The sequence below is a fragment of the Dicentrarchus labrax genome, unplaced genomic scaffold, assembly GCF_905237075.1.
Source record: "Dicentrarchus labrax unplaced genomic scaffold, dlabrax2021, whole genome shotgun sequence".
Classification (NCBI taxonomy): domain Eukaryota; kingdom Metazoa; phylum Chordata; class Actinopteri; family Moronidae; genus Dicentrarchus; species Dicentrarchus labrax.
The window spans coordinates 389,437-407,500 of record NW_026136712.1 but is presented as its reverse complement, the minus strand read 5'-3'; the positions used below and the strand labels follow the sequence as shown (position 1 = coordinate 407,500).

The window sequence follows — 18,064 nt, the reverse complement described above, 5'->3', positions numbered from 1 at the left end:
CTCGGAGCATAGTAGGCCTACCCAAAAGGCACTCACGGACTCCGCACTTCTGAGCGCATCTCGCACAACTGAGGTGGTTTGGAAGTCAATAATTTCCATTTCCAGCGCAGCCTGATCCAAAGAGGAGATCATTTCTTTCGCCAGGAAGGAGAAGTTGTCGGCTGGTTTTACTGCAGGGTCACGTATAAAGTCAATGATGTCTTTTGGGATGGAGTAGTCATCAAACCGAGAAGTGAAGTTGGCTCGTAGCCTCTTGATGAAGTCAACCATCAACTCCGTCACTTCTCCCGCTGTCTTCTTCAGTGTGCTGAAATGTAGGAGCCTGCCGGTAGATATGTCTGCCTCAAGCATCTCAAGCTTCCTCGTGAATGACTCCAGTTTTTCAACCATGTCCACGATGGTTTTGTCTCTCCCCCTGTAGCTGAAGGTTAAGCAGGTTTAGGTGGCCAAATATGTCAGATAAAAACGCTACATTGGACATGAACTTTTCATCTTCCAGCAGGATAAGGTGGTCAGCTGCTGCCTTGCTCTTGCTCATTCCAAGGAACGCTTTGATCTCATTCAGTAGCGCACAGAAGCGATCCAGTGCTTTCCCCTTGCTTAACCAGCGCACATCATTGTGAAGCAGCAAGTCATCGTGGGCGGCATCTGCTGACTCAGCCACAAGTTGTCTGAAAAGCCTATGCTGGGTGCTTGTTGTACCTCTGACAAAGTTAATGACTTTCATCACTTTGTCCATAACATTCTTTAGCTCGCCATTCAGTCTGGCACAGAGGACACTTTGGTGGATGAGGCAGTGCAGCCCGTGCATTTGGGGGGCGAGTTCTTTCAGCCTGCTCACCAGACCTCTGTGCTTTCCCACCATAGCAGGAGCCCCGTCTGTCACAATTAGGTTAACCCTCTCAAATGATAATGAATGCAACTGAAACAACTCTTCCAGTTTCGCAAATATAGCATCTCCAGTGGTGTGCCCTTCTAATGGAATAAGAGACAGCAACTCTTCCTTGAAATCCTTCCCATCAAAGTATCTCACATAAATGCACAACTGGGCTACATCTGTGTTGTCAGTGCTCTCATCAATGGCTAAGGAAAAGTAGTTTGCGTGACTGACACCGTCGATAATTGCACCCAGCACCGCATCAGACAGCGCTTCTATGCGGCGGGCAGCGGACCTCGCAGAGAGCGACATCTGTTTCACTGACCCGATCACATCATCCATCGACTTGTTGGTATCAAGTTCCTCCAAAACTGTCACCATCATCTCCTTGAAGACCTCTGCGTCAGTGAATGGCTTGTTGTGCTTTGCGAGCACCCAGGACGCTTTCAGAGACGCACTAGTTACCTTCTGTTGGGATGTGAGGCCTCGCACCAGGATCCTGGTGCTGTGTGCATAAGCACCTGTCAGGGCTTCGATTTTACGCTTTCGTGCCTCTGTCTTCTGAGGGAACGCAACCCTGAAATTAGCATGCTTCGTTTCGTGGTGCCGTCTAATATTGTACTCTTTGCATGCAGAGACACCCTCGTTACAGATCAGACATGTGGGTTTTGCATTAATAAAACTGGGGAGGATGAAGGCATAGTTCTCTGTCCATTCATCATGAAAGATCCTGTTTTCGCTGTTAATTTTTCTCTTGAGATTTTTTGATAGTGCCATTTTTCGATAGCTAACAGCAACAGGAAATGTTTTTTTTTAACAGGCATATAATTGCTACTAATTATACCACTGGGGCGCGCTACTGCCCCCTAGTGGTCAGTCCACAAATGTAACCTACATCAGCCCGCTTGAATGTCTCAGTGCGTCTGCTCTGTCATTTCAAGAGCACCTATCATTTTCACTATCACCCCTCCTCCCCTATTAATTCATTAAATTAGCCATTGTTTTGGTTGTGGCCCGCCATGTAATGGCTTGGAAAATATCTGGCCCGAGGCCAAACTTAATTGCTGACCCCTGATGTATGGTATTATGTTGCCAAATAATTAGCAGAACATTGTAGCTAGGTACTGTAGCTCATAAAATCAATTAGCACCAAACCCAGTCTGTACAGCCTTGTTTATTCACTATGTCCATGGAAACAACAGTGAACGCAGCCATAAAGGTTTACTACGCAGAAAAAAGAATGTTTAGACAGGCTTAATATTTGGTTATTTGTGATGTTATGTACCGCATGATCTATATGTAAAATTCCTTTGTCTTTCCCTTCAAACTAATTTGGTGGCATATGTCTGGATTTGGTTCAGTTACACACCTGGGGCAGAGCTGTTGTGCAGAATGTGACATGGCAGCTCTGCGTAGGAGTCTTTGTTCGCACACTGTGCTTCTTGCCTTGTTTTCGACGACTTCTCTCACATTGTTGTGAACAATCTTGGCTGCACTGGCTTGCCTGCTCCAAACACGATGACAAACACTTGTATGATCAATTTGTTATTTGAAATTCTGAATTTTATGTTTAGAAAACAAAATAGTGGAAATGTGGAAAGACAAATATTTTTTTCTCCCATACTTATCCAGACATGGAAATGACTAACAAAATCTAATTCCATACTTTTTCAAACTACGAAGGAACCCTGAATGCTATATTTTAAAGCATACACAGATACTGACACAAGTCTGCACGGGTGTCAAGTTGGAATACAGCTTGACTTAGGTCTGTGACTGCAGAGTCACTGTTCACAATTCTGAACCTCTTTTATCTGCAGTTGGGACCTCACAGTGCTAATGGTTATATGGATGCACTAGGACTATATGAACTCTTGTCTCATTCTCTTATCCAATTCATTATTATGCTTATCTGAATCCAAATGAATAAATCAGTAAAACCATCAACTTGTGTCTGTAGGGGATGATCAGCCTGGTATTGGAGTGTATTGATCATCTTCACGTCTACAGCAGTGCAGCTCATTTTGCTGAGGCAGTAGGAAGGGAGGCAGGAGAGGCCTGGAGCTCCATCCTCAACTCTCTCTACCAACTACTGGGTACACACACACACACACACACACACACACACACACACACACACACACACACATTTGCACATATAAATTAAATGATTATTACTAAATTATTCAAAAATAATTTTATATTAAACCAGACTTTACAAAGGGCTTCACGGAAAGTCATCAAGTTAGATGAAATCAATTATTCAAAGAGATGAAAAATATTAAACACAGATGTGGAAATAAGGAGAAAGATTATCACATTATCATATAATAGCAGCACCTCTTAAGTTATGTCTCTGCTCTCCTGTCCCTTGTCCTGTCCTCCCAGCGGCACTAATCAGAGGAAACAGGAAGAACTGTGCTCAGTTTTCTGGTTCCTTGGACTGGCTGATTAGCAGACTAGAGAGACTGGAGGCCTCATCTGGTAGGTCAGCTTGCCTTTAACAAGACACTACAGCACATGAAAGAAACCTGACTTGGGCATTTGTTGGTAATTATTTTGAATATTTAAAAACAAGTATTTTTTGATGAGTTGATTAGTTTACAAGTGTCTAGCAATGGGATAATATACCATACTATTGCGCCATGATAATTATAAATTGGGATAACCATGAATATCCTCACATAGCTTGACTTGACTGTCTAGCTCGCCAGCATAAAGTCCTGTATTGATTTCCTGATTTATTTTGAACAAGCCCACTTTTTACCCACTTTTTGTCATTCCAAAATCCTTAGCCTGTCAACATTGCTGAAGTCTCTGCTTGCCCATTGTATATGTAGAAACTGCCAACCTTCTTATTAGTGGACAACCCACTCTGCCTCCTGAACCACAGCTGCGCAGAGTCCTGGTCAGAGCTGCTGTAAATCCCCTCAGTATGACAGTAATGTAAAAGTGAATTTGTTGTAGTGATTTCTGTTTGTCTTTGACCAGCCAGGACTGATTTTGAGGAGGTCTCAGTGACTCAGGAGTCTCTCTAGAATTTCTCTAACTTCTTACAGATTGAGGAGCTACTCTTAACGCTACAAAGCTTTTTGAATTACGAAGGAGTCTTAAAGTTAGAATCAGAACATTGGCGTTTTTGTTCCCTGGCTCGCCCTGCTGCATGACAAAGAATCCTTAGATAAGATACTGAAACCCAAAGTTGCTCGGAAAACTAAAAAAGTGCAATATAAGTGCAGTCCATTTACCAAGTGCCTGGATTATTTGGGGATACTGTCCCTGGTTTTGAATGCTTACTGTACATGTGTTTGTATCTTTAGGAATACTAGAGGTGCTTCACTGTGTGCTCGTGGAGAGTCCTGAGGCACTAAATATAATCAAAGAGGGACACATCAAATCCATTATATCTTTGCTGGACAAGCATGGACGCAACCACAAGGTATTCTTAGAAATATACAGTACTATATACATATACAGAATATCTTTCACACATGTGTACAAGCTTCCATTATCCACCTTGAAATCAGTTTAAAAGTCATATGTAAATAAACCACATTTATTTGTGTGTGTTCATACTGTAACACTAACATATGTGTGTACCGTTCTAGGTTCTAGATGTGTTGTGTTCGCTGTGTGTGTGTCATGGCGTGGCAGTTCGCTCCAACCAGCACCTGATCTGCGACAACCTGCTGCCAGGAAGAGACTTGTTACTGCAGACCTGCCTGATCAACCACGTAAGCAGGTATACACACAAAATCAATTTAATTATTTTTTATTTTTTTATATTGTACCAGGATGTCCCATTGAGATCAAAAATACCTTTTGTAAGAAAGACCGTACAAAATGACAACATATGAAAATGCAACTTACGATATACAACTTCAGAAAGAAACCATTCAAGTCTTGTTCAGAGGTTTGCTGTGGTGGTGTGAGTTTATTAAAGCATGCTGACATACTGGTCAACTGACACAGAGCGGTGAGCTGACCCAGAGCAAATAAAATGAAGCAATTTTATACACTAGAGCAAGAGACAGTATATAAATGGTAGCAATTGATAACACAGTCACCAGATATTACATGATTAACATTAGCGCCAAAAGGCAGTAATCAGATGGCATGTGATTACCAATGGAAACAGAAAGGCAGGAAGGGGGGGGGCAATTGCATGATGACCTAAAAGATAAATTAGCAGGGGGGAAGGAGACAACCAGAATATATATTTGGTATATGACAAGATCAAGGTGCATGCAACAGATCAAGGGACCAAACCAGTAGGGGGCCAGAACCAGCTCCTAGATAACAATTGGAAGTCTTTTATGCCTAAATGTAAATTTTCTTCATCAATGGCTATTCAAACACAGTACCTTGTCTAGAAAAACAACCAAATGCCCCCATCACCTCATTCTTCATGATGCCCTTAAATACATCAATAGATATAAATATGTGTGCATATGTAGCTGCTGCCATAGTCAAAATCTACTGATCCACTTGATTTGAACAATTTTGGCAAAATTAAATCCAATCAGACATAATTCAATTATATTTTCAGCAAGAAAGCAAAAAAAAACTACAGTTCAAGCCAAAATGTAGCAAGTTTGAAGGAACTACCAGCCACGGCTGACTTCCTAACTGGATTAGCACATTAAATAAAAGCTTTACAAAGTACTTGTAAGAGGGCACCCTTTCAATAGCTTTACCGTCAGACATGAAAATGCTAAGTGAGCTTTAGAGATGACCATGAAATTTCTTTGCAATTTTAAACTCAGCAGAGCAGTTTGATGTAATAATGGAAATTCAATCTGAAAATCTTACACCATCTGTATTATGGAGGGAACATGCGTATAAAGGACACTGTCATCAATATAGAAGTGTATTGTTGCTTGAATGTCATAGTCATTTATATAAACAGACATTCTGACACTGATGGCAGAGGCTGCCATACAAGGTGCCAACTGCTCATCAACACCTATCCAAAGTGCTCTCGATAATACAAAGCTTACCTATACATACACTAACATGGACGGCCATGCTCAAGAAAGCCTCGACTGGACTGGGGGAGCTGGGAATCAAACCAGTGACCCTCCGATTACTAGACAACCCACTCTACCACCTGAGCCACAACTGCCCCATCATAGGCAGCTTTCCAAATTTTAGGTATTGAGTTGAAGAGAAGACTCAAATTAAAAATTATTGTCTGGTCTTGCAGACTTTTTGTGAAAACCTGAGCAACTGAAATAAGTTTAAAATCATCAAACAAATCAAGATTTCCAGTAGTAGTAGAACATGGGACCAATGCATTTAGATTTTAGCTATAAAATACAGACCCAACATGGATGAAATTTTTGTTAAACTGACTGACCATTGCAGCAAATACTGGCTGGCTTTCAGAAATTGTCAGTCTAACCCACGAAAAGGTAATTTTCAGACAGTTCATGGACAGCCTCTCCTCTGCTTCATCCTCCCAACAGTATGCGTCCCAACATCTTCCTGGGAGTCAGTGACGGCTCTGCTCAGTACAGGAAGTGGTACTACGAGCTGATTGTGGATCAGGCAGTGCCGTTCATCACAGCAGAGGCTACTCACCTCAGGGTGGGCTGGGCCAACACCAGTGGCTATGCACCCTACCCAAGTGGGGGGGAGGGGTGGGGAGGCAATGGGGTGGGTGATGACCTCTACTCATATGGCTTTGATGGACTCCATCTCTGGTCAGGTGAGGTGTGTGTGTGTGTGTGTGTGTGTGTGTGTGTGTGTGTGTGTGTGTGTGTGTGTGTGTGTGTGTGTGTGTGTGTATGGTGTATAGCTGGTACTTCTATATGATAACCAGCTAAATAATAATTGTATATTTTTCTGCTTAATAACAAGTTAGGACAAGCTACTTTCCAAATAGTCTAAAAGCATTCACTGAATATGCTTTGATCTAACAAACTGGATGAACTTGCCTTCAAATTAAACTCTGTCCTCACAATGCAGGATGTATTGCGCGGACTGTTAACTCACCCAATCAGCATCTTCTGAGAGCAGAGGATGTGGTGAGCTGCTGCCTGGACCTCAGCGTGCCCAGTATCTCCTTCAGGATCAACGGCCAGCCAGTTCAGGGCATGTTTGAAAACTTCAACTCCGATGGCCTCTTCTTCCCTGTGGCCAGCTTCTCTGCTGGAGTCAAGTCAGTATTTCACTGAAATCCATTGACACCAAAAGAAAATTTAATTATTAGGGCCCGAGCACTGACCAGTGCGAAAGCCCTATTTATTATTATTTATTATTCATTATTATTATTTTTTGCCTCTTTGATCGCATATTTAAACACTTTCCACGGCATGCCCGTGGTGTGGCGTCCAATTTCAAGGACTCGCCATGAAAATGGAAGTTGTCATAACTTCAGCGTACAAGTCAAGTACAAGAGTCCTGCCCTGAACACGTCTACATGACAATATTCAGATATACTCATAGGGCCAACTAGTGGCGTCAAACATGGACATACATGAATTTGCTGTAACTTGAGTATACATTGTCCATTCGGCACCAAAGCTCAAGTGTCTGATAAGAGTCACGCCCTGAACACATCTATGTGATAATATTCAGTAAAAGTGTTAGCGCCACCTTGTGGTGGAATCTATTACACTTTAATCTATTTCTCCTAGCAGATTGACCACATCCAGCTGAAAATTAGTCAGAAGACCCTTAGAATGTTGACAATGACCTCTCATGAATCTTATGAATTTTTATAGAACCGTGTTGCATAGCGACCCGGCGAGCATCACTGTGTTGTTTTAACATTTGATCGCATTTTGCAGGGGCTAAACAGGCTCAACACCTCATGAAACTTGGCACACACGTCCCACATGGCAGCATTTTACATTTCATCTGAGCGTTGCCTGTGGGTGTGTCAAAATGGTTTAAATAGTGCCCCTACAAACCTTCAAAAACCAGCCCCAGTGTCCTGTTTAGGGGACATGAATGAAAATTGGCAGGCATATATGTCATGTTAGGATGTACAAAAAAGCCTCTTGGACCCATAACCCAAACACAACAGGAAGTCAGCCTTTTTGAATTTTGTGGTCATTTTCTGCGATTTGCACACGTTGTATTTGAACGAACTCCTCCTAGGGAATTTATCGGATCAACTTCAAATTTAGTGGGCACAACCCTCAGGATTAAAAGTTGTGCTCCTCATGAATATTCATTGAGCAGCCAAACTTCACTTGTCTGATAAGAGTCTCGCCCTGAATATATCTATGTGATAATATTCACTAATAGTGAGAGCGCCACCTAGTGGTGAAAGGTAATGTCATTTTTATACTTTTATTTATATCTTCCAGCAGATTGACCAGATCCAGCTGAAATTCTGTCTGAACTCCCTTAGGTTGATGACGATGACATCTTATTTATCTTAAGAATTTTCGAAGAACCATGTTGCCATGGCGACGCGGCAGAAAAACAGCTTTTGTGTTAACCTAATGAAACGTTGCACAAAATTTAGTCATGGCGAAGTCTAAGGTATTGTCTTGGTCCCGTTGATGGGTGTCGCAAAATGGCTTAGCCTGATTTCCATGAAATTTTCATGTTGTGGTGTAACGCCAGCACATGACGCGGCTGCAGCACACCCTGACGGCACCGAGTGCGAGGGCCCATTCATCGCTCTTTGCCACTTTATTTGTCTGTTCCTTTTTGTCAGAATAAACTTGAATATATTTTGTCTGAACATCAAACACATAACCATAAAAGTGTCAAAAAGGTGGTAAATGTAGTACAACAGAGAGTCACCTTTAACACTATGAGGCCAAAAAAAGGCTATGTTTCTCGTATGTTGGTAGTAAAAGTTACACTTTGTATTAATAATAAGCCACAACCTCTACCTACAGTAGAATAGCATTGCACGTTGATTGATATGTACTGGACATCATTTGTAGAATCAAGGTTCAGTGTCACACAATTAGATTAACTAGGGATGCACGATGATTATCGGGCCCGATAAAATATTGTCTGATAATGGGAAATTATTATTATTAAGAATTATCGGGATAATTAAATCAGTTGTTTTTACATTATGCAAAAAAATTGTTAGAGAGATAGAGAAGTATGTTTGCGAAGTCTTTTGATGAACATTTAAAGAGTCAGAACTGTTGTTTATTGTTGTTTTTGTTAACAACAGTAATTGGATTAGTTAGATTTGTTTAGAACAGAAGTATGGAATATTAAATCCATCTTTGCTCACTGCATCTCAGACTTTCTTCCCATCAAGTGTGGGAAAAATGCAGGTTATGAACTTGTGAAATGTGAAATTATTGGTTATCATATCAGCTGAAAGAATATCCATATCATGCATCCCTAAGATGAACATACTGTGCTATGCATATTGTACAACTGGTTAAAAGGCAATATTAATACAGCAAAATAAATGGTAGTCAGGGTATGAGAAATATACTTCTGACACTTTCTGAACTTCAAACACCAGAAGAACAAAAAACTGCACTTTTCCAGGTTTATATTATGTGTGGCTATTAAAATGTTGGTGTTTATATATATATATATATATATATATATATATAAGAAATAAACTTTAACTTTTGTTATCTTGTGCAGAAATCTGAAATCTGACCAGTCAGGCTGATAAAAAAGTCTGATGCTAGCTATCTAACTTACTGGGTTTGGTGGTTGTGCAGACTGCTACATTATCATATGTGGGAAAGTAAATAAATAAAATTTTCCATGTTGAAATCATACCCTCTTCCTTGATACCTCTGTTTGTCATTTGTCACACTTCAGGGTGCGTTTCCTTCTCGGGGGGCGTCATGGGGAGTTTAAGTTCCTCCCTCCTCCAGGCTACGCCCCTTGTTATGAGGCGGTGTTGCCCAGGGAGAAGCTGAAGCTGGAGCCTAGTCAGGACCAGACTGCAGCCAGAGACCTACTGGGACCTACCATCACCCTGAGCCAGGCAGCATTCACCCCGACACCTGTGGACACCAGCCAGGTACAGACTACTTTCAGGTTATTGCCAGCTTAGAGGAATGGTCATTTATATAGGCCATTATGACATTATGAAATAAATAACTATATGAATAAACACATAATATATTTACATTATTTGTCAGTCAAAAAACAAAGGGCACAGCCAGACTGAAGCTACAGAAGTGTCCTAAGCGATTTAAATACAATGTTTGTCTGTCTATGTGTAGATTATGCTGCCACCTCACTTGGAGAGGATCAGGGAGAAGCTTGCCGAAAACATTCATGAACTGTGGGTGATGAACAAGATAGAACTTGGCTGGACCTACGGAGCAGTGAGTAACAGCTCAATGCTGTATATGAAACACTGATTATAAACCTTTCAGACATGCTCCTCTTTACATAACGTGCGGCTGTGGCTCAGAGGTAGAGCGAATCCACTAATCTGCTGCGCATCAGTGTATGACTGGTGTGAATGATTAGTGTCCGTTCTGGTGAGCAGTTGGCACGTTGCATGGTAGCCACTGCCATCAGTGTATGAATGTGCGTGTATGGGGTGAGTGTGGCATGTAGTGTACAGCGCATTGAGTGGTTGCAAGACTAGAAAGGTGCTATATAAGTACAGTCCATTTACCATAAATCTAAGGGCAAATGAGCATCATCTCATGTTTGAAAGACAACAGTCCATCACTTAAACAACATGTTGAAGCCAGAAATTGTGTGTATTCCATGTCTGAAAAGAGCTATAAACAGAACGTAGCAGCACCCTACTTGCAGAAGTTACTGTTATGGCGCTATGTGTGACTGAGATTACACCTGTCTATGACAACAGAAACCTTTTGGAATTGCAGTTACCTCTGTGAGATTCTGTGTTTTTGTGACATTTTCACATTTTCATTTTATCACCTTAAGGTATTTAACAACATCTCCCTAGCAGGCGGAGGCCAGGCTTCAACCTAACCTACCTCTGTGGAGCTGAGCTGTTAGCTGCCCTAAGTACCGTACTAAGTTACTGAGTGCAGTCTGGCTCAGGCTGACACACCCTGTGTTGTATTTTGACTTTGGCACAGCTGCAGCACCAGACGTTTGGCACTTCTTGCTGTATATCACACATCACTTCCCAAACAGTAGTGAAAACTGTTAGAGAGCAGTGCACTAGAAGCTCCAGTTCTATGCCTACATGCATCCAGTTGTCCCCTGGTTCCCTGTGCCCTGAGATCAAAGGATGCCAAGCAACAGGCTCCCTTACTGTTCTTCGCTTTTTTATGTGTGTGTTTCAGGTGCGAGATGATAACAAGCGGCAACACCCCTGTCTGGTGGAGTTCTCCAAGCTTCCTGAACAAGAGCGAAGCTACAACTTACAGATGTCTCTAGAGACTCTCAAGTAATGCATCAGTGCAGTGAGCAACATAAGATATGATAGTTAGATAAAATGTTTATCTGTGAAACCTGTTAGCCCTGATGACGCATGACGTGTTCATATTGTACATCAGCAAACTTTGCACTACAAGCTTTAGCGCTCAATTCTGATTTATGGATCAAGGAAATTTGTTTATCTTTATACAACACAATGTTGTACAGTGAAATGAACATTTGCAGTCTTTCATGAACATGAAAATTTCACGTAAATCAGTTCAGAATTGCCACAAAGGGCTTACTTTCTGTTGCCAGTAGGTGGCGCTATCACTTTGTCTGAATATTGTCATGTAGACAATATGTCATGTAGATTGTGAGGACGTGTTACAGAATATGTGACGTTTAGTGGACATGAGTTTATGTTAGTTATATCTGTTTCATGGCCAATCGGCGGAATTCAACACGTCGTCACGGGCACGCGGTTCGATATACAGTCACAAATAGCACAACTTTTGATCAGCAGGATTTTTTAACTGTATTGACGAATTTAGAAGTTGATCCGATAAATTCCCTAGTAGGAGTTTGTTCAAATACAACGAAAAGAAAACGCGTCTGCGAAGTGCCAGAAATGGCACCACAGTTTGACATTCAGTTCAACCTGGCCAAATTTGACAGCACACCACGGACGCGCCCTTCAACGTACGTGTACAAATAGCACAACTTTTAATCAGCACTATACTGTAACTGTACTGACCAATTTTGAAGCAGATCCAATGAATTCCCTAGGAGGAGTTCGTTCAAATACAACATGAAAAATCAAAGAAAATGACAGAAAAATTCAAAATGGCTGACTTTGATGCCACGCCACGGACATGCCTTTTAATGTATATGCACAAATAGCACAACTTTTAATCAGCAGCATTTTTGGACTGTACTGACTATTTTGAAGTAGATCCGATAAATTCCCTAGGAGGAGTTTGTTCAAATACAAGGCGAAAAATTCACCGAAAGTGAGCACGGAATTCAAAATGGCCAACTTTGACGGAAAGACATGGACACGCCCTTCAATGTACAGTCAAATACAAGGCGAAAAGTTGAAAATGAATATCAAAATGGTCGACTTCCCGTGGGGTTTGGGGTATGGGTCCAAGAGGCTTTTTTGTACATCTCGGCACGTTACATTGTGCATCTTACCAAGTTTCATTTTAATCACACGTGCCTATGCGGAGATATAAACTTCTTCATTTTAAAGAGCGCCACCTTGTGGCAATGGCCTGAAATTGTGCACGATGCCTAAGGAAGACATGGAGAACTATGGGCTCAAGCTTGGTGTCAATCGGACATACCAATGTGGAGAAATGGTCCACTTCCTTTTTTGACGAAACATTTACAGGAAGTGCTAATTTTATAACGTGCTTATTTTTTGAAATATCAAAATTCTTTAAATACTTTTTTATAAGGGCGGTCCCCAGATGCTACGTGAAAAATTTTGTGCGAATCGGACAAAGCACATAGGAGGAACACGAAAAAGTAGTTTATGAACATTTCGAGCTCTAGCTAAGAAGGCCCAAATCAGAATTGAGATCAGATCAGACTTATTCTGTTCCCACTGTCATAATAAAACAGATCTGAGTCACATGTGCAGACTCATTGCCTGCATAGTGAACAAGTTTATTTCTGTGGCTAGGCAGTTAAACGTAGGGGTAATGTTTGGCTAAATATCAAAGACCTGAATACTAAAAAATAAATAAATAATGTATTTGATTGTGTGTGTTACAGAACTCTCCTGGCCTTAGGTTGCCATGTTGGCCTAGCAGATGAACATGCTGTAGAGAAAGTCAAGAGTATGAAACTGTCACCAACGTAAGTTGTATTGTATACTTGTGTTTTATACAGTATTATAAAATACTGTATAAAACCATATAATGTTTTATACAGTATTATAAAACATAAGTATTGCCACAAGTCAACAAGGATGGGATGCAGGATGATACTTAACATGATGTTGAACAAAAATCATATTAAGATGACCAGACCAACAGAGACTCTTAGATGTCAGTACACGAAGGTTGTTGAACATCTGGATAGCTATTGACTCTGACTCAACTCTATCTATGCAGCTATGAGTTGTCCAGTGGCTATAAACCTGCTCCGTTGGACCTCAGTCACATCAAACTGACATCCACCCAGGAAGCCATGGTGGACAAACTGGCTGAGAATGCACACAACGTCTGGGCAAGAGACCGCATCCGCCAGGGCTGGACCTATGGCATCCAACAGGTAGGAGACTGTGACATATACTGTATTATTGTGGAAAAAAAACAAAAGACTATGTGCCATGCCAAAAAAGACAAACTGCGATGGGGTTGTCCATATCAATAATAATAGTAATCCAAGCAGCTAAAGAGCACCTAAGTGATGGTAATCAGGGAGGGGCAAGAACTACTTTTTCACTTTTCTCAGACAGCACTACAGTTCTATAGAGTTATTGGTTATTTCCTTTTTATTCGTCTTTTCTCTGTCCCTTCTCAGGATGTGAAGAATCGAAGAAATCCTCGCCTGGTCCCCTACATTCTTCTGGATGAGAGAACCAAGAAGTCCAACAAGGATAGTCTCAGGGAGGCTGTCAGGACTCTGCTAGGATATGGATACAACCTGGAAGCTCCTGACCAGGACCATGGTATAATAATTTTTGGCTGCAAAAATTACTACCTTGATTATACAAAGTATAAAGAAAATGATAGTTTGTCCATGAGTTTGCTCAGTAGATGCTTCCCTTAACCATTCTTCCCCTCTGACTCCCCCTCATCCAGCAGCTCAGTCTGACCTCAGCAACCTGTCCGATGAGAGATTCCGTATTTTCAGAGCAGAGAAAACCTACTGTGTTAATGCAGGGAAGTGGTACTTTGAGCTAGAGGTAAGAAGATACATAATAAGGGGTATGTCAGTATTGCTCTGAAATGTATCATTTAAAGTTTTATGTTTCACGTGCTTTCTTGCCACAGTAATTGCAACATGTCTTGCAACATAACATACTTATTTTAACACAAATCATGATCTTTTCCTAAACCTAACCAGGGTTAGAGTTATGTGGGAGCCAGTTGGAGTTGAGCTCCCAAAAGAAGGGGTCTGACCTTTCTAACATCTGTGGGGATTTCTAATACATTATCACAACCATTATTTGAAGAATTGAAGGAAGTTAGAATCACTTTAGGCATACAACAATGATAAATAGAAATTGAAGCTGCAAGCAGTGATGAACTGGCCCTTACACTCCACAAATTTAAATATAAAGTTGAGCCGATAAATTCCCTAGGAGGAGTTTGTTCAAATACAATGTGTGCAAATCGCCAAAAATGACCACGGAATTCAAATTGGCCGACTTCATATTGTGTTTGGGTTATAACTGCTCCAGGTCTCTCAGATTTGAAGGGTGCCTTCTCGCAACAGTAATTCCATAGGTGTTCTGTGGGATTTAGATGCGGACTCATTGCTGGCCACTTCAGAATTCTCCAGCGCTTTGCCTCCAACCATTTCTGGGTGCTTTGTGAGGTATGTTTTGGGTCATTGTCCTGCTGGAACACCCATGACCTCTGACGCAGACCTAGCTTTTCTGACACTAGGCCCTACATTACGGGCCAAAATCTTTTGATAGTCTCCAGATTTCATGATTCCTTGCACACAATCAATGCACCCAGTGCCAGAGGCGGCAAAACAACCCCAAAACATCTTTGAACCTCCACCATATTTGACTGTAGGTACAGTGTTCTTTTCTTTGTAGGCCTCATTCTGTTTTTTGTAAACAGTAGAATGACGTGCTTAAGAAGCTCTACCTTAGTCTCATCTGTCCACAAAACATTCTCTCAGAAGGATTGAGGCTTACTCAGCAAACTGCAGTCTGGCTTTTTTATGCCTCTGTATCAGAAGTGGGGTTCTCCTCAGTCTCCTGCCATAGCGCTTCATCTCATTCAGATGATGTAAAAATTCTATGCGTTTTTTTTTTTTTTTTTTGCCTTATATATTTTTTTAATACTTTTTTTTATACATATATTTTCTTCAGTTGTTTCCTCTTATTCTGGTTTATTTTTTATAAATTTTTGCCCTATGACCTTCACTAGATTTACCATTAGTCGTCACACTCTTCCTCCCATAGAGGTTGATTATAGTGATTCTCACAATTCCCAACTTGACATGGTCCACAAGCAGGCATGCATGGTAGTCCATATGCCCTGCAACTGCACCGTTGTGTTTGGCAGGCAGTTGTGCAATTACAGTGGATCATTTGCAGGAGGCTTTCTGGGGCAGCAGTCTTACTGGTCATAACTGGCAAGAACCGGTTGTTCACCAGTTTCCATCCCCAATCCACTGTGTTCATGTCACCTTCCTTTAATCCACACCATGATCCGGAAGTAAACTCTTTAGCAGTGGTATTTGGTTGAGGACTCAGTTGGAGGCAGAAGTTCTGGGGTAACAAATGAGGCCTTGACTGCAGCTTTGACAATGTTCTTGTCTACATCACCTGATGCATTGATTGAGATTGAGAAAGCTACAAGACAACATCAAGCTGGCTCGCATGAAGATCAAGCCAAGCAAGTCCAGAAGCATCTCCATCATCAAGGGTAAACTGTCAGACCAACACTTTCACATTGGCGATGACGCTATTCCAGGACGTAACCAGCGGCCTGGAGAACATTGACAGAACCCTGTTTCCTGGCAAGCTGAAGCTCCGGTGCATGCAATTTGGGCTACTTCCATGCCTCATGTGGCCACTCACCCTGTACGAAGTTCCAATCTTAAAGGTGGAAAAGCTGGAGAGACTGGTTAGCTCCTATGCAAGGAAGTGGCTTGGTCTTCCCAGGTGCCTCAGCAGTATTGGGCTCTACGGCAAAATAATTTTAGATCTGCGCCAAAGTAAGACTGGAAATGATGCTATTCGTGATCCATTTGTAGCCCAAGCTCCCCCCATCCTTGCTACTTGGAGGAAGTGGACCCTATCAGCTGCAACAGAGCAGGCAAAAGCAGCTCTCAGGTATAGGGACATCGTGGGCTAAGTGCAGCAGGGGAGGAGTGGTCTGGGCCTCGGGACCAGCACACCTGGCTGGAACAAGGCCACTCCGTCCCAAAGACGCAAGCTCGTGGTGCAAGAGTACGTCAGCAAAAGGAGGCTGACAGGAGCGCAAAGACTGTCTCGCAGGCGAAGCAAGGGCGGTGGATGACATGGGAAGGAGTGGAGAAGAGGAAGATCTCCTGGCAAGAGCTATGGGAAATGGAGGCATTCAGAGCAAGCTTCACCATCAAGGCTGCCTACGATGTCCTGCCATCTCCCAAGAACCTCAGCCAGTTGTATGGCAAAGACCCCACATGCTCATTCTGCCCGACTCCAGCAACACTGAAGCACATCTTAGTGGGCTGCAAGACCAGCCTCACCCAAGGCCGTTACACCTGGTGACACAACCAGGTGCTAAAGTGTCTTGCAGCACTGCTGGAAACGCGACGGATGAATGTGAATGCCCTTCAACCCCCATCATCCCGCTGGCAGGCAACAACATTTGTCCAGGAGGGTGAGGGTCAAGCCAGTCTCACTACCTCAAGACCAGATGCTGGGCAGTTCAGCGGAGCACGTGATTGGAAGTTGCGGTTAGACTTAAACCAAAAGCTGTTCTTCCCTACTGAAATCCTTGAAATTGGACGCCACACCACGGTCACGCACTTTGACGGAATGTCTTAAATAGCACAACTATTAATCATGAATGTCTTTAGATGGCTGTGGCCATAGGGAGGCACTGGAGAGCGGCTTCAGAGCTGCAGGTTGCCTACCCCTGGCCTATTCTTCCAGTACACTATAGATTAGAAGAAGGAAATTATAAAAAACCTTTCACTAAATGTTGTTACTATTCCACATGCTCCTTGATCCACCATAAGCTGCAGACACCAAGTAGTAGAATATACATGTTTGTTTTCAGATGTCCCAAAACCCCAAATAAACTAAGTTATCCACTGAGCTTTCACTGTCACAGTTTTCCAGTTCTTGAACTGGATGTTAACCCATTACTGCTTCTCTTCCAGGTATTAACAGCAGGAGAGATGAGGGTGGGCTGGGCCAGGCCTGGATGCCTCCCAGACCAGGAGCTGGGATCTGATGAGCAGGCTTTTGTCTTCGATGGTTTCAAGGTGTCTTGATTTTTCTTTTCTCTTCATTTGTTCAGTTTCAGTTCAATAAATCTGATTTTTTATTTTATTTTTTTTATTTTGTAGGTCCAGCGCTGGCACCAGGGTAATGAGCACTTTGGGCGTGCCTGGCAGACAGGGGACGTCATTGGCTGCATGGTGGATCTGAATGAACACACCATGATGTTCACACTTAATGGAGAAGTTCTGCTGGATGACTCTGGATCTGAGCTGGCTTTCAAGGACTTTGAAGTTGGTGGAGGTCAGTACTATGTTATTAACAACACACACATGCACATGGCTCTACACAACACTGCTTTTTAGCCTTGACTTGCAACAAGGCAACAAAGAAAATCATACGAATGATCATACTGAAGGAAAGTTTGAATCCTGGTTCTTTTGTAAACTCTTTAAAACAAGAGTCATGCAAATTACAGAACAAGGAAAGCACGACCTGCTTCTTTTCATTAATGTTAAAGCTTAGTAGTTTCGTAGTAGTCAAGTCTTGTCCTTCTATGTAAGGGTCCCATGGGGGAGTGGTTGTCTGAACATTATCAAAGATGAAATTACATTAGTCCTGCCTGCAGTCAGATGTGTAACATATAATTGTTAACCAGTGCGTTATAACATTTTCAGAAGATATCTCTTCAATTTCTCAATTGACAAGGTGAATATTGAGTTGTACAAATGTTAAATGGTTCCTCTTTGCATCACCTT

At 42.1% G+C, this 18,064-nt stretch overlaps 2 protein-coding genes across 8 annotated transcripts in view; one reads left to right on the top strand and one right to left on the bottom strand.

The window, feature by feature from the left end:
• The window catches only part of LOC127373071 (uncharacterized), a 395,753-nt gene that overhangs the window by 129,729 nt on the left and 247,960 nt on the right, over positions 1 to 18,064 (bottom strand). The gene's annotated exons all lie outside the window — the stretch shown is intronic.
• ryr2a (ryanodine receptor 2a (cardiac)) overlaps positions 1 to 18,064 on the top strand; it is a 324,810-nt gene that overhangs the window by 112,650 nt on the left and 194,096 nt on the right. For all 6 annotated transcript variants that reach the window (XM_051417108.1, XM_051417109.1, XM_051417107.1 and 3 more), the window contains 15 exons: positions 2,838 to 2,973; positions 3,266 to 3,361; positions 4,198 to 4,316; positions 4,486 to 4,619; positions 6,346 to 6,587; positions 6,848 to 7,040; positions 9,644 to 9,848; positions 10,054 to 10,158; positions 11,104 to 11,207; positions 12,959 to 13,042; positions 13,300 to 13,459; positions 13,712 to 13,859; positions 13,993 to 14,096; positions 17,246 to 17,350; positions 17,435 to 17,609. In XM_051417108.1, coding sequence (XP_051273068.1) covers positions 2,838 to 2,973; positions 3,266 to 3,361; positions 4,198 to 4,316; positions 4,486 to 4,619; positions 6,346 to 6,587; positions 6,848 to 7,040; positions 9,644 to 9,848; positions 10,054 to 10,158; positions 11,104 to 11,207; positions 12,959 to 13,042; positions 13,300 to 13,459; positions 13,712 to 13,859; positions 13,993 to 14,096; positions 17,246 to 17,350; positions 17,435 to 17,609 — 2,110 coding nt within the window. The remainder of the gene's footprint in view (positions 1 to 2,837; positions 2,974 to 3,265; positions 3,362 to 4,197; positions 4,317 to 4,485; positions 4,620 to 6,345; positions 6,588 to 6,847; positions 7,041 to 9,643; positions 9,849 to 10,053; positions 10,159 to 11,103; positions 11,208 to 12,958; positions 13,043 to 13,299; positions 13,460 to 13,711; positions 13,860 to 13,992; positions 14,097 to 17,245; positions 17,351 to 17,434; positions 17,610 to 18,064) is intronic.